The sequence below is a fragment of the Crinia signifera genome, chromosome 7 (genome assembly GCF_055691185.1).
Source record: "Crinia signifera chromosome 7, ASM5569118v1, whole genome shotgun sequence".
NCBI classification, from domain to species: domain Eukaryota; kingdom Metazoa; phylum Chordata; class Amphibia; order Anura; family Myobatrachidae; genus Crinia; species Crinia signifera.
The window spans coordinates 65440302-65460629 of record NC_139223.1 but is presented as its reverse complement, the minus strand read 5'-3'; the positions used below and the strand labels follow the sequence as shown (position 1 = coordinate 65460629).

At 45.0% G+C, this 20328-nt stretch overlaps 1 protein-coding gene across 2 annotated transcripts in view; it reads right to left on the bottom strand.

The window, feature by feature from the left end:
* Positions 1–10426, bottom strand: part of VWA3A (von Willebrand factor A domain containing 3A) — an 82887-nt gene extending 72461 nt beyond the window's left edge. Inside the window, exons 1-3 of one of the 2 annotated variants that reach the window (XM_083153264.1) lie at positions 9968–10426; positions 7642–7725; positions 2257–2389 (exon numbers count right to left, since the gene is read on the bottom strand). In XM_083153264.1, coding sequence (XP_083009390.1) covers positions 2257–2389; positions 7642–7706 — 198 coding nt within the window. In that variant the 5' untranslated portion in view covers positions 7707–7725; positions 9968–10426. The remainder of the gene's footprint in view (positions 1–2256; positions 2390–7641; positions 7726–9967) is intronic. The other variant, XM_083153265.1, reaches the window with a different exon arrangement.
* Between the last annotated feature and the right edge of the window lie 9902 nt (positions 10427–20328).

Sequence of the window (20328 nt, the reverse complement as noted above, 5' to 3'; positions counted from 1 at the left end):
TCGATAGGCCTTAGGTAGACATCTGAAATAGGTCAACATGGCTAAGGTTGACAGGGTCGGAAGGTTGACACAAGCATAAGATCGACAATGGGAAGGTCGACAGTCAAAAGGACGACATGAGTTTTCCAGTTCTACCTTCAAATATGATAACATTGGGAGATATGGAAGAGGCATGCTCATTCCTAGTGTTCCCGCTAGGCTGTTTTAGCAGGGCGCTGCACCCTGCCCGATTTTTAAAGGGCAAAATGCGCCCTGCCCCTCTAGCAGCGCCCCGCTAAAACAGCCTGGTGTCTGCCCGATACACCGCACGGGGAAGCCCAGCACCCGGCGCTTCCCCGGCAGCACTCCGGCAGGGCCTTTGGTGACGGCGGTGGCCGGGCCCACCCCCTTTCATGACATTGCGGGCCGGGCACGCCCCTTTTGTGACGTCACCGGCCCGGGACCGCCCAAAGCTGTGACGGCGCCCTGCCCGCACAAAATCCTAGAGGGAACACTAATTCCTGAGCACAATTTTTTAATAACCCCATGGTGTGAGATCTTTCCTGCAGTCACAAGGCTATTTCTATTCATTGGCAGGTAAGAAATGAATTGCTATTGAAATGAATGTGTCTTTTTTCTTATAGCAGTGCAAAAGACAAGAAAACCCCCGTTTTATGTTACAAATGTTTGGAAATCCTTCGGATGCCTTAGGACACCCCTCTTAATTAGTAATTGGATGTTTCCAATAAGCTTAATTACAGATGTATCCTCGTACATCATTTCTATAGTCACTCCAAACAGACCCTCTTACCAGGTCCTGTCAGACTCTGCTAGTATCAGGTCCTGTCAGACTCTGCTAGTATCAGGTGTCTCCTCTGCTGAAAATGGTCTAGGACGCACCAGCAGACCAAACCGATCAACCTAAAATGTGGCATCTGTGTTCGACTGAGTCTCTGAATTGGTGTACCAAGTGCTACAATGTAATAGCCACAGCTTTTTTTCAATACAAGTTCCATTCTGGTCCGTATACAGACTTATGTTGTGTACACACGGTTCGAGTCCCGTGCAATGAAATCCCGACACGATCAGATCGCATCGGGATCGCATTGCACAGCATGCATGTGATCTGCATACAACTATGACTATATAGTGCAGATCTACACTATATAGTCATTGCGGCCAAGACTTTTTTGCGTGAACATGCATCGGGATTGCAAGGGTTAAAAACCCATGCGATCTGCATGTGATCCCAATGAGTTTTTGACTATATAGTCAAAATCTCATGCAGATTGTACCTGTGTGTGTGTGTGTGTGTATAACTGTCTCACACAATATTCAAGTGTCACACATCAAATCAATCAGCACAGTCCTCTGACTCATCTAAGATCTACATTGCGATCTCGTCATAAAAAGATGCCCGACACCAGCAGAATCACATGGGACCTGGCGGCTCACTCCTGCCAAGCATCTTAGCATATGAGGGCTAGATATACAGGGGTAGGAATCATTGGATAAACATGAAATAGGGTTCATGAATCAGGCCCCGAATCAGCAAACCAGAATCAGGCCCTGAATTCCTAAGAACAAAAGAGGCCGTCCATGTCCTATACTAAGTATACTCCAGGGTGGGAGCAATGAGAGGTTACCACCAGGGGGACAGCGGCGGACTTGTGGCTTGTGGGTCCGGGTGCAAAATTATAATTTGGGACCCCCTCTTTCACCCCAACCCAAGTTCACAAAATGAGCAGGAAGAAGCAGGTTGGAGGCAGAGTGTGACAGGGAAAACAGTGGGTGACATCATGAGGGTTACAGGGGCAGCAGTGGGCCCCTTAGTCCTCAGGGGCCCTTGTGCACTGCACCTGCTGCATCAGCGGTAGTTCCGCTTCTGCAAGGGGAGGTGCTTAGAATGCCCAGAACCCAAGCACTGATCATTTCCATTGCTAAAACAAAAAGATGAAGACACAAATGTAGACCATTTTGTTAGGTTTACCAATTTCACGCCACCAATTGTGAATACACATCTACCAACAATAAACACACTTAACCGGGAAAAATAAGCACTGCACCCAATCTGTCCAAACGCCAGCATTATATTCTCAGAAAGTCCTACATTTGGGTGAAACGCTGTCCCTTTCTAGATTTGCAAGTGAGGACTATTAACTTATCCTTATGTGTTATACATATTATTGCTAATAGAAACAGTAAGACAACACAGTATATGTTATGTCAATCTCTTTCATGCTGTCTAACAAACACAGCTGCACTTATAAGATTTACCAGCAGGTCCTGGGTCTGATTGACGTGTGTCACCAATAAGCCGTTATCATATGTCAGCTTGCCAAGCTTCACATCCTCCCAGGAAGGTCGTCCTGTGCTGGGAAAGGGCTTCATGCCTTCTTCCGGCTCTTGGCTTTAATACAACACAAAACCATTACATGTAATATGTGATGTCAATTTTCCATTTAACTGAAATTAATAATTCATATATAAATCCAGTTCATATGAAATCTATGTTTCTCTTATAAAGTTTATATAACCATTGGCAGTCAATGTACGGTGTCTATGGGACAGTATGCAGATAAGAAATGTGCGCTAGGCTGCATATACTCGCCTGCCGAATGCACGTACCCCCATGCCACCCGTATCCCTAGCGAGGACACATCATTTTGCATGTGGCCAGAAGGGGAGCTAAATAATCTGATGGTCGCCGACCAGCCAATGATTTTTCTCCACTTCAGAAATAAATGTCAGTCTGAACTGAAGTTTATTTCAGACAGAGGTGGCTGAAAAGGAGGCGGGTGCTGACATCATGTGACATCAGCCGCCTTCCCCAAGCAGGTATCGGCCCGCCTGCGTTCCCAGGGGAATGACCAACATTTTCATGGAAATGCCCATAAAACACTGGGCGTTCCCCTGCTCCAGCCCCGTGTAAACCCCCTTTTGGAGTGAGCGGCCCAGTGTTTGTGAAACTAACGGTAGCCATTCGCTCCTGGGGTAATCTGATGGGTTACTATAAGTCCCATGAATCGGATATCAGAAATTTCTAGTGGGTGCAAGCGATGTCTCCAGCATTCAAAGTAAAATATTCCTGATGATAAATAAAACAATCTACATGACACCCCATAATTAAAATTACATATTTGGAAAAGAACAAGCATTGACTATTCTCCCCCAAACTTTGTTATGGGTTCTAAGGGTAGGTATTGTCAAGGGAGCCAGACCATGCACAGTGAAACACACGCAAGTGTATTTGTGATCCCCTGCCAATATACCATCGCCCATAGGGAAGGGTGCAGGGCCTAGCCAGCATTACCTGGCCCACCACAACTTTGAGCCCTATAGAAGCTGAACACTACTAGGCCTGATTCAGACCTGATCACGTGGCTGCGAATTTGAGCAGGGTCCAATTATCTGTGCATGCGTACGGCCCATAGTGTACATGCATGAGGCCATCCCGCTATCAAGTCCTGCAACTTTTTCTAGGTGATTGATAGGAAGAAGGCAGCTAGGTGGAAAACAGAGTGCTAAGAAAAACGCAGGTGTGCCTAGAAAAACGTTGTGAGTGTTCAGGAATCCGCTAGGTGTGCCTGAGCGTTTTAGCGGAGGGGGGTGCGACGTCAGCTCCAGGCCGGATATGCTTTTTTCCGTTCCACCGCCGTGTAAGTCCAGGGCTACCTGACGCCTGCAATGAGTTGTGGCCAGTGTAAAGGATGTGCAGCCATACACATGCATTTGCACAGCGATCACCTTAATTCGCAAGGCAGAATTTCACTTTAGCAGGACGGTGGCTTAACTGAATTTGCGGCCGTGCCATCAGGTGTGAATCGGGCCCACTGTGTAGTTGCAGTAGCTATATAAATATATCAGTCTGATTTGACTGTATTGATTTTACAATTCAGTAATTAAGCAGCTATTTGTTCACAACTACAATGGACTCAAAAGAGATGTCTTAATATGGTCACTATCTATAACCAGAAGTCATGTTTAATATCATATGAACTGATCAAATAAACTGACTCTAAATGGTTCCCCACTTTGGTGTGCTCGGATCTGTTCGCATTAAAGTCCTGGCTACTAGAACATTACCCTTGGCCAAAGTACTTTAAAGCTACTGTACTTGAGAAATGCAATTACTTTGTGGAGAATAAGTGCTTTGCCTCCTGCCACAGCTCAGGGCCCCTAAGTCCAATACATTGGAAACGCTCGGGGAAGTATTTTCAATGTGATGACTGCAATACTTAAATGCAGAGTTGTGACTGATCAAGAGCAAATGTCATCAAAACCATCCAAGATTCTTAGGACAAGTGCACTTTACATTGCTCTTAAACTGCTATGGCATTGCTAATGCTCAGATACATGTATCCTTACACTAGGCTGTCAGTGCCTATTGCACTCAGGTCAATGATGTTCTCAGCGGACATATGAAGTGTTCACCGGCGCAACCAATCTGATTAGGTGATTTTCCATTACAGTATAGAATATGTAAGCAAATGTCTAATCGTTCACTATATTGTCAAGCATTTCGGACCAAGAGCCACATTCAGACCTGTTTGCGCGGCCGCAAAATTGCACGGAGGCCAATTATCGATGAGCTGTGCATGCATGTTGCCACAATGTATGTACGCGACACCTGGCTGCGATCAAGCCCTGCAACTTTTTCTGTTTGTTGGCCGTACGCAGGGTGATTGAATGCAGTGGGCGTGTGGGGGGAGAACCGGCCATTTCATGGGAGTACCAAGAAAAACATTGGGAATGCGGAACAAAATGCAGGAAGTGACAGAAAAAATGCTGGTGTGCATAAGACTGCTAGGGGAGGGGTTGTGAAGTCAGCAGAATTTTTTATCGCAGTTCTGGGCTACGCATTGTCTGCGATGATTTGTGGCCAGTGGGTGGTGGCATAATTGAATGCTGGCAGAATTTGCAGCCGTGCGAGCAGATCTGAATAGGGCCCTAAGTTACCTTTACAATCATTTTTACAATTGCGGATCCTTTTAAAACCAGCATATACACAGATACAGGCTTTTTAATTATTGTGGCTGACTCCATTCAAGTCAATGAAATGATGAAACAGGGACTGCATGTGCTCTTTTCAACCCTCAAATGTTTCGGTTCGGATTCAGTTTTTAGTTTGTTTAAAAATTGATAATGATATAAATTATAAAAAACATCTAATCAGATTTCAAATTATATTCCGAACCACAGGATGATCCGTACTGGGAGTTGGTTTTGTATTGAATCTCCTCTGGAATTCTGGGCCAGGTTTTGGTTTGGCTCGGTTCAGGTCTATAAAATCTGGCAAGGAAAAGGCTCTTTAAGACGGGTGTGGTATAGTAGCCCGACAGTCGGGATTCCGACAGTCATTAGTCAGATGTCGGAATCCCGACTGCGCTCGCCACGCTGCGGGCACGGTGGTGAGCTGCACTCGCCACCTATTTTATTCTCCCTCTATGGGGGTCGTGGACCCCCACAAGGGAGCAGTCGGGATTCCGACGTCGGAGGAATGACTGTCGGAATCCCGACTGTCGGGGAGCCGTCCGGCACCCTTTAAGACTACACTTTCAGTCTATCCAAGGACGCAGCGCGGCAGCACTGTATAACCTGTGACACAATTGGCCTGACTGAGTTACCCATGAGGTAACTCAGACCAGTCACTGCAGCTCTATTGCGAAGGCAGGAAATCTCCCCTACCTGGCTCCAAATGGCTGCAATCTGTCACTCAACTGACATCTGCAGTCTTAATGCATCTGAGATGTTATGAGACATGGGGGGTTATTCTGGGTTATTCTTATTCGCAGCCTTGCAAGTCTTCCAAACCATGTCTTGTGAATGGTTGGCTGGCGCCACCCATTCGCAAGGGCGACTCGCTCACAGGGGCCTGCGAATAGATGTTACACAATAACATCCATTCACAGGGCAGGGGTAACCTCCCATATCTTTCGATGGTTGCTGACCATCGAAAGATGTGGAAGGTGCATGCATATAAAAGTCACTTACATTTGCGTGTACGCTGGGAACGCTGGGAAGGCCTTATTAGTAGGAGAACGGCCAGTGTTCTCATGGGAACACCCATGAAATGCTGGGTGTTCCCATATGCTAATGGGGCCACACACTGCCCCATACTGTTCTCCGCCCCCCGTCCGCTGTCCTGGGTGCGTGCACACGGCGAACATTCTGTTCACCATGGGTGCACGCACCCTGCGTATGCACATGCACAGCACAAAAACATCGGTCCCCGAGCGAATGCAGCCCTACTGCGAACGGACCAGAATAAGGGCCATGGTATTCCTGGCAGAACGAGGGCAAGGAACTGAGGTGCAAGCAGGGCTTCCATGTGTGCGCATTCCCAAAACAGCCTGCCCTTTGACATCCCCACCTGTAACATGGGTATGAAAGTTGCTGTTTCAGATCACCATTGGGTAAATGGGAGTTCTATTCTATTATTGTCTAGATGTAGAAAGTAGAATATGATTGGTTGCTATGGGCAACATCCTATCTTCAACTCTCATCTTAGTAGATATACCCCATAACACTATATCATGAATGCAACAAATCTTCATCACCTTCTGCCAGAAAGACAAAATCAGGCATTCCCAACCACGGTCCTCAAGGCACACCAACACTGCAGGTTTTGTAGATATCCAGGCTTCAGCACAGGTGACTTAATTAGTATCTGAGGGATTCTGATTAAACCATCTGTGCTGAAGCCTGGATATCACTAAAACCTGTACTGTTGGTGTTCCTTGAGGACCGGGGTTGGGAATGCCTGATTTAAATGAATGGTCCCTATGAACAATTTAGTTTCCATTTGATTCAGAGATGCAAACTGATGGTTTACGTACAGATGGAGCGGGCCTCGCTCTTGCAGGGGATGGCAGAAGAATCGCCAGCCGCCATCTCGCGCGCCCACGAGATGCGCACGCGTCCCCTTCCGACTGCGCTTCCCCCAGGTCCCCGCCGGCTTGCCGGCCGTGCACCCGGGGTCCCCACCGCCTCCCCGCTCTCCCACCTAACCCTGTCCGTCTCCCTGAAGCGGAGACGGACAGGGTTCCCGTTGCCTGGAAACTGAGACGTGCGTGCATGTGAGACGCACGCGCGTCTCAGTCAGATGGAGCCCCTTGCCGCTGGCGGATCGCCAGCGGAGACAATCTGTCGATTCGCCAGCAAGAGGGAGGCTGGCTCCATCTGTACATCTTCGCATGTATGCATGTGCAGGATCAATTCTGCGTATGTGCAGATAAGGACCTGCTTCATCAGACACTGCGACCCAATAATTGACAGACGGTGGCTATTTTGGGTCAAGGAATGGTTGGTGACGATTAGCGTTCCCGTTTACAGGGAGTGACAAAGCCAATGTTTGCAAATCCCAACGCAGATGTACTGTCCTTGGGTATGGCACCATGACAGCCATTATGAGTCACCTTAAGCCCATTCAGATGGCAGATGGCACGGCTGAGGGTCGCACTGATAATCTGATGCTGTGTCATCTGACCCAGCACTCAGATCAGCACTGTTCGGCTTTGTCGCCAGGCACCTACTGCTGCATTAGCATATTTTCGGATAGCCGAAGCAGCATCCATCTCTGAATCAGTCCCAACGTCACAGCATGATGAGCACAACCTATCCACAGTAACACCAGATGTTTGTATCTGACACAACACTTACTAGGATGTTTTGAAGAACTGTTCATTTTCCAAAATATGAGCCATGCTTTCTGTGTGGAAATCCATTTGATCCTTTCTTTCTTTTCTATATCATTAAAAGAACTTGAAAAGTACACTTAAAACTAATTTTTTTTTTAATTTATTTACAAACTTGAACAAGGCCTACAGTATGTAATATTCAAATATATTCCCCAACATTTAACAAATTAAAAATATAGACAAACAAGAAAACATTTGACATTTAAAAAATAGTTGTTGCCATTTTTCATAGAAATGAAGAATCCCCAGAAAGTATTAAAGGGTGAATGCAGCAGATATTGGCGACATCTGCTGTATTCCCTAGGCCAGTGGTAGCCAACTCCAGTCCTCGAGAGCTACCAACAGTTCACGTTTTCTAGATCACCTAGCTGGGGCACAGGTGCACTCATTACTGACTGACAGATTTTAAAAGAGCCACAGGTGGAGCTAATTACTTCACTTGTGATTCTGTACAAGTTAAAGTCCAATAAAAGGGTACCCCAACTGCAGGGTACCACACTAAGCCTTGAAGAGTACCATGCAGTTGAAGTGGCGAGTACTAGCCATTCAGTTCCTAACTTCCATGTTACAATGCATCTGGAGTATTCACATTGCTTCACTTTTTCCACATTTTGTTATGTTACAGCTTTATTCAAAAATTGAAAAATTCATATTTGTCCAATTCCACACAAAACCCCATAGTGACAATGTGTGGAGACCTGGAAAACATTAACTGTTGGTAGCCCTATAGACGACTGGAGTTGGCTACCCCTTTCTTGGGAAAAGCATTCCTCATACTGTAAAAGGGGAAGGATCAATAATGAAATGTACCAAGCTGTACACTTTCCAGGACTTGACCCCAATAACTAATGCCACACATAGATCATAGCCTTGCCCCCTGCTATACAGTGTCTGCTTCCTCACCACTCTATAGTTAGGCAGGGGCAAAGAGACTGAACTCTGATGCTACACCCCCAGACAGCCCACCTTTCTGCTCGGCCACGCCCCATATGTGCCTACAGGTATGTATGACACAGAATTGGCTAGCCATTGTAGCCTACAGACTAAACTGTTCGATAATATAGCCCATGGGCTGCAATGCCACTAGGACATGTTTGTTCTGATGATCATACATGTGCACTAACTCTGCTGGGTTTAAACCCAGAAGAAAAAATATAGTGTAGTGCTTCTGAACCTCTGCCATCAAGCAGGTTGTTTTAAGGATATTCAAGCTTGAGCACAGGTGACCGACTTACTTAGTAGTACCAATTCACTCCATGAGCAGACCTTTTATTTTATAGGCTGCTGCTCAGCAGCCCATAGAGAGGCGTTCCGGAGGGAGGGAACATCCAATAGGAAGTCACTACCAGTCACAGACTGAATCTGGCTTCACTACAATGACGGATTTTACCTGGGGGGCTGCAGCCCTTAGGTATAAGCCGACATGATATTGTTCGTTGATGATATCCTGTTCCCACTCTGTACATGCAGTCAATGAGTTGCATGCACAGACGACGGAGGACATCATTAATGACCGCTGGGAGTGTGCATCATTAGGGATAATTTCTTTACACACAAGACAATATTACGCCCCGTACACACAGAGCAACCTGGCTTTTTTAACTGAGAGACGTGCTGCAGCACAAACCCTCAGCACATATCGGGACACCCGCTCAGCACACTGCAATGCTGTGTGCTGAGCGTTCGTGCTGAGTGGGGCTTTGCCTATTTTTATAATAGGCAAAGCCCCGTGATCTACTGCACTGGCTTTCCTTGCAGGTGATACCGACATGTGCGACCACGGCCTTGCTGCAGGGCATACACAGCGATGCATGATCATTCATTCGCAGACTTGGGTGCGGGGGAGAAATCATTCAATAGTCGGCGCCCATCGAATGATTTCTTCAGCACTCGCAGTTCTCTATGGTATCTCAGACCTGCGAGCTTCCTGTGCAAAAATGGCTGCGGTTGACTTCCAACTGTGTCCATGTCGACTGTGTCGACATTCGGGTAAAAAAAAAACCAGTGGAAAAAACCGATGTCGACCTAACCCATGTCGACCTAACGCATTTGTTGACCTAAACCCATGTCGACCTAGACACCTGTCGACCTTCACCCATGCCGACCTAGAACCCTATTGACCTACTTGCCTGTCGAACCCAGTGGTGTTGACCTAATGGCTGTCGACCTAAGTCAGGTCAACAATACGATTCACACCCCAGTGTGTATGGGACTTTAATGCTATATACAAAGTGCTGTATTATTACACAATGGCCCAACACAAAAAAAAAATTGCATATTCTCTTTACCTGCCTGGCTCCCACAGATACAGCCGACCCCGCACTCAAGGGGTATAGAACCAGCGCAGGCGTCCCGGCTCCGGCAGCGCACACAGAGCACCGAGCTTCCTGCTGCAGAGATGTTACTGCGTCTCCATAGCAACGGCGCCTACCACTGGCACTGAGCGGGGGGGGGAGCATCGGGAAAGTACAGAAAGAAAAGACGGTAAAAGCGTCTTGTTATCGTATTGTATAATATTAGACGACTTACTGTAGCTATAAGTATATCATTTTATATTTTATTGGCATCCTGTAGAGTGTATGGGAGTTTGGGAGACCAGATGGATCAGTCCGTTACTAGGCAGAGGATGCTTCTAATGAATGAAGTGCTTCATATTGCTGTGGTGATTGTAGTAGTAACACTTTACGCATGAAGTCATGTCCTACATGCTATATTATTAATGAAGCTGTTTACCACCACTTTATATGTTCAGTCATCTTCATGTATTAAAGATTTGCTCCTGCAAAGCTTAAGTGCATGTTTGCAGAGTAATTGCCTCAGGGGCGACAACGGCAGTGACTCTGAGCTGAGATCTAGTCACTTTTTTTTACGAATAGCTAGGCCTTTTTTTTTTTTTTTACGAATAGCTAGGACTATGCCCACCATGCCGTTTTCCCAGAGACCTGGGCATCACGCCCAGGTCTCTGGGAAAACGGCATGGTGGGCATAATCCTAGCTATTCGCAAAAAAATGTGGGAGAAAGTCCAATGCATTATTTCCCTTATGTGCATGCGTAAAACACTGGCAAAATGGTTGCTTTAAGATGTATATTCTATGTGATCAAGAGTTTGTTTGTGCCATGGGCTTCACTACAAAGATGTATTAGGAACAATAGGATTCTTAGGGACTATGTAAAAACCAGACCCGGACAAGACCCCAGACTGCTGGACCGGACATCAAACTCTGCAGTCGGAGCTTGTAGTGTTCGGTCTGGGGAATGTCCCGTCCTGTGGGTATCTTGTCTGGGGTAATGCCTGCATACCTCCCAACTTTACCCTATCAAGAATAGGGACACTTGCTCGGCTAGCGCCCAAAAAGGGAGTGTGGGTTATGTAAATGATGGCAATGCATATGCAAATGAGGGTCGCACCCCCGTTTTCGATCGCTGCGCCTCTGAATAGACACTGTGCGCATGCGCCCTGTGTCTATTCTGTCAGATTGGGGGGGGACTCCCAACTGTCCCCCCTCCGCAGCGGGACACCGCCGGCCGCGGGAGGGATGCAGGAATGTCCCCAAAAACTGGGACGTTCCCGCGTTTAGCGGGACAGTTGGGAGGTATGCTCCTGTGATAGCTTTCACCAGGAATTTGGGGAAGGGGAGATTACAGCCTCCCAGTTCCCCCCCCCCCCCCCCCCCCGGAGACCTCCTTTTGTGGAGATCAAAGTGCTGTGCAGAGAGAGCAGAGAGCGTCGCTCAGCACAAAGGGCCTTATTCTAGTTTGCTCTTAGAGGCAAATTCTTTCTCAGATGGACAAAACCATGTGCACTGCAAGGGGGCAGATGTAACAGGTGCAGATAGAATTAGACTTGGGTGAGCTATTTTTTTTCGGTGCAGGGATAATAACTGACTGCTTTATTTCTACACTGCAATATAGATCTCACTTTGAAGAAACCCCCCACCCAAATCTAATTCTATCTGCACATTATATCTGCCCCACCTGCAGTAGTGCACATGATTTTGTCCATTTGAGAAGGAATTTGCCTCTAAGAGTGAACTAGAATAAGGCCCAAAGAGTGCTGACAGGACGCGCTTCTGTCAGCCTCTGCTGCGCTGTCAGTGTAAATAAACTTCCTCTGGAAGTTTCACACTATAACCTGCAACAAACCAAGTTAATATTAATAAAATAAAAAAAAAAAACCTTAGCTATTCTAAAAAACGGCTGCAGCCTGCAGCCAGTCAGCATAACACCCACTCCAGTGGGCACCTAAAACGAACTGAGGAATTCTGGGATGCGGAAGGGAGGAGTCTGCTTCCCAAAGAAGCATAGTTGCCTTGCTCCTGCGGACCCTCCTGCATCCCATGGTTAGCTGTGTCACCAGGATGGACGACAGAGAAAAGGGGTCATGTTGGTGGGTGCGTACAAACCAGGGATTATTTTTGACAGATGCCAATTCATCTGTCAGTATGTTTCCGGAAGTTGCTGTGATAAGAGGTAACCTATGCAAGCTCGATAGAGTCCTGGTTCGCATTGAACCCATGGAACTCATACTGTGAGGCAGCAAAGATAACCATTGCACCATCCATGTTGATATCAGGTGTCTGTAACTCCTTCTCTACTCAGGGAATATTGCCACTTTCAGGGCTGGACACTTATTGACGGCTTTTCAGTGAGTTGTAGTTTATTATTTGGTACTTGTTTCCTAGAACGGCCACAATCGTTAGTAATCGTGTACCTTAAGTTAAGGTACACGACTAATGCAATGGAAATCAGGTCCATTTTGCCAGCAAAATCGCGTTGATCGCGTTGGTCACGTGCACTAACATGGCATGCGGCGCGACCGACGCGATTTTGCCATAGGGTTCAATGTTAAAATATTTTTAACATTGTAATCGCGTCGGTCTTGTGCCATTATAATGGCACAAGATGTGATGGACGCGATTAACAACATTTTACATAGCAAACAATGGGAAATGGCCCAATATGGGCCATTTCTCATTGTATATGCCCCCGTCATGGATATTAATTAATGCCCCCCCATTGTGAATGGCACCCCACGATTAACGCCAACCCGAAGCATGGCGAGCGTAGCGACCTTTTCATACCCCTACTATCTACGTCGGCATGGAGTTGAGAATATAAAGTGTGGCGAGCGCAGAGAGCCACCCAGCCTGAAACGAGCCCCGCGAGGGGACGCGTATACCTGTGAAGTTATGCGCATCCGCTCGCCACACTTTATATTCTCAACTCCACGCTGACGTGGATAGTGGGGGTATGAAAAGGTCGGAGGACGCGTACCGCCGCCGCTCGCCACGCTTCGGGTTGGCGTTAATCGTGGAGTGCCGTTCACAATGGGGGCATTTGAGCCATCAGGGGGGTTAAAATTGGTGTCTGGGGACAATTTTACATTGAATCCAATGTAAAATAGGGTCCCAGGGACCCTATTCACATTTGAATCAATGTAAAAATCGGGTCCATCGCATCGCATGCGATCGACGCAATTTTTCCGACCCGATCAAAATCGGTGTGGCCGTTCTAGGAAACAAGTACCTATTTTTTTTCAGAGCAGACAATAGATCATACTTACCTACATGTCATGCCTCCAGGAGATGGAGGCTTGACCAAAGGGAATGACAATGAAAGGCACATAAGGACGCTGATATGGCCGTCTTTTCCATTAAATATTTACTGACAAGTGTAGAGAGTCAAACCAAATCTGCCTGCTGAAGCGGAATGTCTGGGAGACTCCAGAAATCTATTGAGATCACATCCTCCTGTTGTCTGATGCTGCTTATTGTAGTATTTTGAACCAGGAGGGGATGGGTTTGTCATTAATCACTAATTAATTCAGCTAGACCCAATTTAAAGGCTTTGTCCCCCATTACAACATTGACCGATTAATCTGAGCAGCTGGATAATTGTGAGGCACTTGACAAGGGCCTGATTCAGAATTAATTGCAAAAGCAAAATCTTTCTCAAGTGGGCAAAACCATGTGCACTGCATGTGGGGCAAATGTAACATGCAGAGTCTTCCATGAAGCGACTAATAACATGGTGGTATCGACTGTCACTGGTGGCCATATAGCCTAATACAGAGGTTCTCAAACCATTTTGCACTGGGTCATAGGTGCCGATTTATGTTTTTGCTGGTGGGTGCTCAATCCAAAAATATAGAGGAGTGGCTTCATGGGGAAGGGGTGTGGCCACAAAATAATGCCAATTTATATTATGGAGCACAGTTGTCTCCAATATTCAAATTACGGCAACAGAGTTCCACATACATAAATGCCCCCACAATGCAGGTACTCCACGGACAGAATACACTCTTCCCGGCATACTGTTTCCCAGGTGGCGGGTCTGGCAATGTGGGTGCTGCAGCCGCAAGTTAATATGGCAGCCCAGCAGCGGAACTCGGGTCCGTGGGTGCTTATCAATTTCCGTGGGTGCTCGGCCCCTTGAGCACCCTCAGAATCGGTACCTATGCACTGGGACCCAGTCAGGCAACAATATTTATCACAGGACCTCAGCAAGTTTTCACAGAATGGCCACCACACGTGTGGTTAGCCAACAGCATATGCTTGTGGCAGTATTGTTTGGGCACAAAATGATGCAAGGAGTCAAAAGCAACAAACAATTCAACTGATTTTTCAGACTCCTTGGATCAGTGGCTAAGAGATTAGAGAAGTCATCCGTTTGACGGTCAGCAACATGGCGTCACAGCCCCATGCTGAGGTTTCAGGACCCATTTTGGTTCAGGGACCCACAGTTTGAGAATCGCTGGTCTAATATGTATACATGTTTGTTTGTTTTTTTAAATATGGCAGAACTCCAACACTAAAACCTGTCGTCCAATTAGAATGAACTGGCAGGAGGATCCTAGATAGAGACTTTTTTTTCTGAGTTATGTTTGATCACTTTGGACAAAGCAATTCTAGAAAAATATACCTGACATTAAGGTCACATTTATGAAGAAATTCTGCACATACCAATGTGCCAACAAGCATTCTAGCATTGTTGTATGAATTTTTGTATTGCTGTAATTACTGGCATGTTTGGTGATGCACAGACTGCACAAGCATCTGCACTTTAGAAGATAAATTACATGCTGGCAGTTCTAAGTTGAAAGAGGCAATAAGTCACAGACAACAGATGATACAGTATCTCTGTGGAGTTCATATTTCATGCATGATGAAATATACACCCCACGTGACTTTTCCTCTATGCTTGATGTATGGATTGTAATGTGTATTCTGACATGTCTGCATCAGACTTACTGTATTATGGACAATCTTCTCTATCACATCGCTTAGAATGTTTTCCCGGACATACCTTCTAATGGTTTTATAATGTCTTGCTTGAGTCTCCAGGGAACAGGCTACAGCATCAGGCTCTTGTATTTAAGCCACTTGTGCTGCAGTAGGCACAATATGCACCGCCATTCTGCATGACTGGGGGCAGAGGAGCAGGGGGAAATGACAGCTCAGAAGCTGGAGAGTGTAATTTATTTAACTAGCTCTATAAAAAGCTATACTTGCTCACCAAGCTATGTTATATTTAAAGAGAACCTTATTTATTTACATACAGTATAGGTTACTTTATTTATGAAAAAATCTGTAAATGTCAACCAATGAGTTCCCAATTAGAAGACAATGTAATTAATTAATCTTTCTGCCTGTCAACTTTTCTACAATTTATTTACAGTTTCTTATATAGTGCAGCAGTATCTGTTGCGCTTTACAATTGCTGGCTCATACATGGCGGAACAGTAGTATTGTCATTGTCGGCGGCAATGCGTGCCTGAATGGAGCAACTCTTGATATTCTCCACCGGGTGCCATCTAGTGGCTGTTGGCACACAAAACACTTGAATCCCACCCATAGAGGTGAGGAGCAGAGTTGTCCTTTTGGTATAGGATTGGGATGTAAAGAAACCCGTAACTTGTGGCACGCTCTGTAGGTTTATCTGAACACAGTTTTAATGACTGTTTGTTTCCTATTGCTGTAGTGTAGGCTGGCAAATGTTAATAGATACTAGGGGTGCTGGGAATTTTTTCTATTGGCATTTTGGAATACCAGTGGTTTTATGAGAAACGGCAAACATTTTCGCTACATGAGTTTTTTTCTTTAAGCCAAATGTGCCGACAGGCGGTTTATCATGTCCTACCATCCACTATGGCGAGGTAAGAGAATAGAATAGTGCCCAAAGCATGGCGATCGCAGCGAGCCATGTGAGGAGACATAGTACACGTGTCCATGTCGACATCCAGAACAGAAAAACTCATGTCGACCTTCCTGTTTTTTGACCTAATGCTTGTGTCCACTTTAGCCAAGTTAACCTATTTGAGGTGTCAAGGACAAGAAAAAAGGATATGGAAATATCCAAAAAAAAAAGGCGCTGGTGTATGAGTGTGCTTGGCTAATAAAGCAGCAGTCTAAAGAAAGGGGGAGTCAGCCCCAGTACAATAATAAACAAAAAAGGAAGTGGACGACTGCGCTAGGTGGATGTAAATAATCTAAACACAATGAATGGAAAAAGGTCAGGTGTATAATGAAAAAAAGTTGTACAATTTATTAAAATTAATCACATATAATAAAACACTAAAAATATGGTAAAAAGTGACACTGATAGTTATATTCACCCTTGGTCGGTCATATGAGTCCAATCCAGTTGGTAGATTTTTAGAATTTGTAATCCATTTGGATTACAAATTCTAAAAATCTACCAACTGGATTGGACTCATATGACCGACCAAGGGTGAATATAACTATCAGTGTCACTTTTTACCATATTTTTAGTGTTTTATTATATGTGATTAATTTTAATAAATTGTACAACTTTTTTTCATTATACACCTGACCTTTTTCCATTCATTGTGTTTAGATTATTTACATCCACCTAGCGCAGTCGTCCACTTCCTTTTTTGTCTATTTGAGGTGTCAACCTAAGCCCTGTCGACCTCAATCCATTCCACCCTGTGACCCATAACCCTAACAAGACACGACACTCCATACAGTCATCAATGTTTCAGTATTGCCACTATTGTCAGTATCCTGATGATAGAGGCAACATTGAAAGGTTAACTATTTGGAGTGTCACCTTATTATGCACATCTACATATACACACCAGCTGAATGTATAATGATGCTAATACAAATGCTTTATATAAAATGTGTATGCTCTGGGTACAGCGTTTATCTCAGTACTGTGTTCTTTTGTGTTGTTCTAGGTTCCCTCCCACAGTCCATAAACACGCTATTAGGTTAAGGTTTGTTTTATAGAGAACATAAACTGGAAGCTTCACTGGAAGCAGGGACTGACATGACTGATTAAGCATCCTCTGTGATACAGTGTTAATATATAAAGGTTAATATATACAAGCATTTAGGAAGTGCTGCAGTCCTAAATCTTACAATAATTTGAGTAGAACAGAGCTTAGTAGCTGTTAGTTATATGTCCCCTGCTCAATGACAGTGATTAATGCAGCTACAACTGTACCCAGGAGCATGGAATATTATACTTTGTTCATATTAAAGTCTATTACCTCCTTGGGCTATTTCCAGAATCTATTTTATTAGTACTGTATGGGTAGGATTTGCAGACACGAGCCAGTCTTGCAGTATGGATGCTATCTCTGCAGCAAGAACACTGCCCTCTTCCCTAACAAGATAATTGAGACATACATTAGCTCATCTCCGGATGATTTGTTTGGCAGATAATGGACAGGTGCTTCACCACATATTACCTAACTGTGATTACTGCTACAGTATATGCACGTTTCTGTGCAGGAAAGCATTGCCAAGCTCCTCTTGATTTTCACAGCGATGATTGAAATTGATCCCTGTAATTCAGCTGTGGCAGAAGATTGTACATGCTGCACAATACGGATAGAAATAAGATTTGGCTGTACAGTGGCGTATAAGCATGGCACTGGCAGAATGTACACATCAAGTATTTATAATAAAGTACAAATGATAGATATTCTATATGACAATACCTATTATTTTCTACAATGTTCTATTATAAATGTAAGCTCTTGGCCGGAGCCCTCTTCCTCTACAGCTAGCACTTTCCACGCCAGCCGTGCTTATATCCTTGTCACCTTCAGCGAATCAGAAACTGTTGGCTGCCCTTTACAATGGGTACAGTATCAGAGAGCTGTTGTCCCTACTAGATATAGCAAGTCTCACCCCCTTTTCCTGTTTATGGTTCTTGTTGCACACTAAAGGTGCGTACACACAGGGGCGATTATTGCAGATATCACTGGAAATATGGTCGCTGAGCGACCATATTGACAGTGATTGGAGTATGCACCAGCGATAAATCGCCGGGTGCGCGCTCCCGTTTTCAGCCCGACCCCCTGCTCCTCCGACCAGCGACTTCCACTGCTTCTTCTCCCGGCAGTGTGACATTTTCATCTGCGACCATCTCTGATCGCAGATGAAAACGGGACACTGAGCAATATATTGCCAGCGATCATATTGCCCCGTGTGTATGCACCTTTATGTTATGTCCCCTTCTCACCTACACCCTCCAGCTGGTATAGTAAGTAACAAGATAGAAATCTTCTACACGGTCTGCATCTTCAGGCATATGGGCAGGAACAAACCCAGGATTTGTGAAGGTTTTTTTTTTTTTTTCTCCAAATGGTTATGCAGCACCCATTCACTTGCTTATTGTACCTGTATGTGAACAAATTAAGTCACCCAATACCTAATGCACTCAAAACCGCAGTGTATATTTGAGCAAAGAAATTAAGCTTGTAGAGGACAGGTGCTCTGTGCTGGGAATGGTCATGTGAGCAGCTATTAATTGTATTTAACGCATCTAGGTATCTTTTAATGCAACTGTTGTTGACAAGTAGTAGCAAATATCTATATGCCACAAATAGAGCATGAATAGGATATAAACTATTCTTATACAGCGTGCCCTAGAGTGGTGACCAGTACACAAACTCATGAGAATGAAGTGTGTCTAGGCGTTAAAACGGTGATGGCGTATTTCTCTATGGTAATTGGGATTGTATTTCTTATTTAACACTGCCATTAGATTTCCCCTAGTGCAGGAGTTCTCTACTCCAGTCCCCCAAGTACCACCAACAGGCAATGATGTGGATTTATTTTTGTAAACAGGCGAACAGAACTATTCGCTTGGTCAAAATTTATCGCACCTGTTTCCACAACCAGAAATCCACAAAACATGATCTGTTGGGGGATTTAAGAACTGGACTTGAGTACTATTACCAGAGTATTACAAGGGAGGCATATGTTCCCAGTGAAGCAACAGGCTGCATAGTCTGGATGATATATCTGGATGATATATCGGTAAGGATTGGCCCAAAAACAACATAACGGGGTATATTCAATGCCCCATGGCAAGCAGTGCCTATTCCACCGGTACATAGAATAGGGCGAGTGGCCAACGAGGGGGTTAGACGGCGAGGATGGTTTGTTTCTGGCAAGTCACGCTGAAAACAAGCCACCCTCACGGCAGAAACCCCTTGCCGGCGGTATTGAATCAACCTAATTTGTCAGCTTATTGACGCTGTTGACCTTCCATGTGTCGAATATTACATTATAGATCTTTTATACTGTTGGCAATGTGTGCAGAAACAAATCACTCACCGATGACCATTTTTCTATTCCATAGCACTCACAGCTACACTAACCAAGGGTATAAAGATGCATGACTTTTGTGAACCCAAATGCACAGGAGGATACAGTATTACTGTCCCCAATTATATTTTTCTGCCACAACACAACTTGGATACATGCATGGCATTTCATGTTACACACATCTATGTCATTCGATCAATGTAAACCTTTTTACTTGCCAAACAATATAACGTTAGGTATTCCTTACTGCCACTCCCTACCCTCCCTCGCCGCAGCAAACGGCCCAGTGAGTGTGTAACTCGCCCAAACCGTACGCTGCTGGGGTTTGCACATGCCCAGAAACAAGCACGCGCAAACTCCCGACCATCGGGGCTGTGGCCAAATTCAGACCGAAACGAGCAAGCCTAAATTGGCCCCTAAATCAAAATAGGTGTTAACTTCTTTGTGCAGGACAGATGTAAAATTGCAACAATTCAGACATACCGTGGTTGCAGTGTTGACCATAAATTAATGTATGCAAGTTGTTTTTTTGTTGTTGTTTTTTTAAAGGATAGCACTGTCAGTATCCACATACCAACTGCAGTACCTGGTATTAGCATTTTATTATCCACATTGAGTGGATAACTTGTACTTCTGTGGGGGCCCTGTGTTTAATTACTGTTGGGGCCACAGCATGTGTTTGGTGTGCCGCGAGTTGGAAAAGGTTGAAAATCACTGCAGTAAGCAGTGCTGACCTTGCGTTGCTTCAGCAGCCCCTGCAAATCCTACATCAGTTAATCAGTGTAGTCCAGCTCTACATAATGCACGCTGTAAAGGCAGATTACTTAGCTCTCACCAGCTCAAAAGAACACACTGGCTTTATGAATCCATTAAATCTGAGTAATGTGGAGGTTTTTTTTTTTTTTTTTTAAACCCCATTTAAAATGTATTTTTCTGCAAAAATCTCAATATAGCCAGGTGACAACCACATACGTATCTACAGAATGCAATGTCGTGAAGAAATTAAAATGGGTGCACGGCCTGGAGGGTAAATTAAAAATAAAAATCTCACACAGCAAAA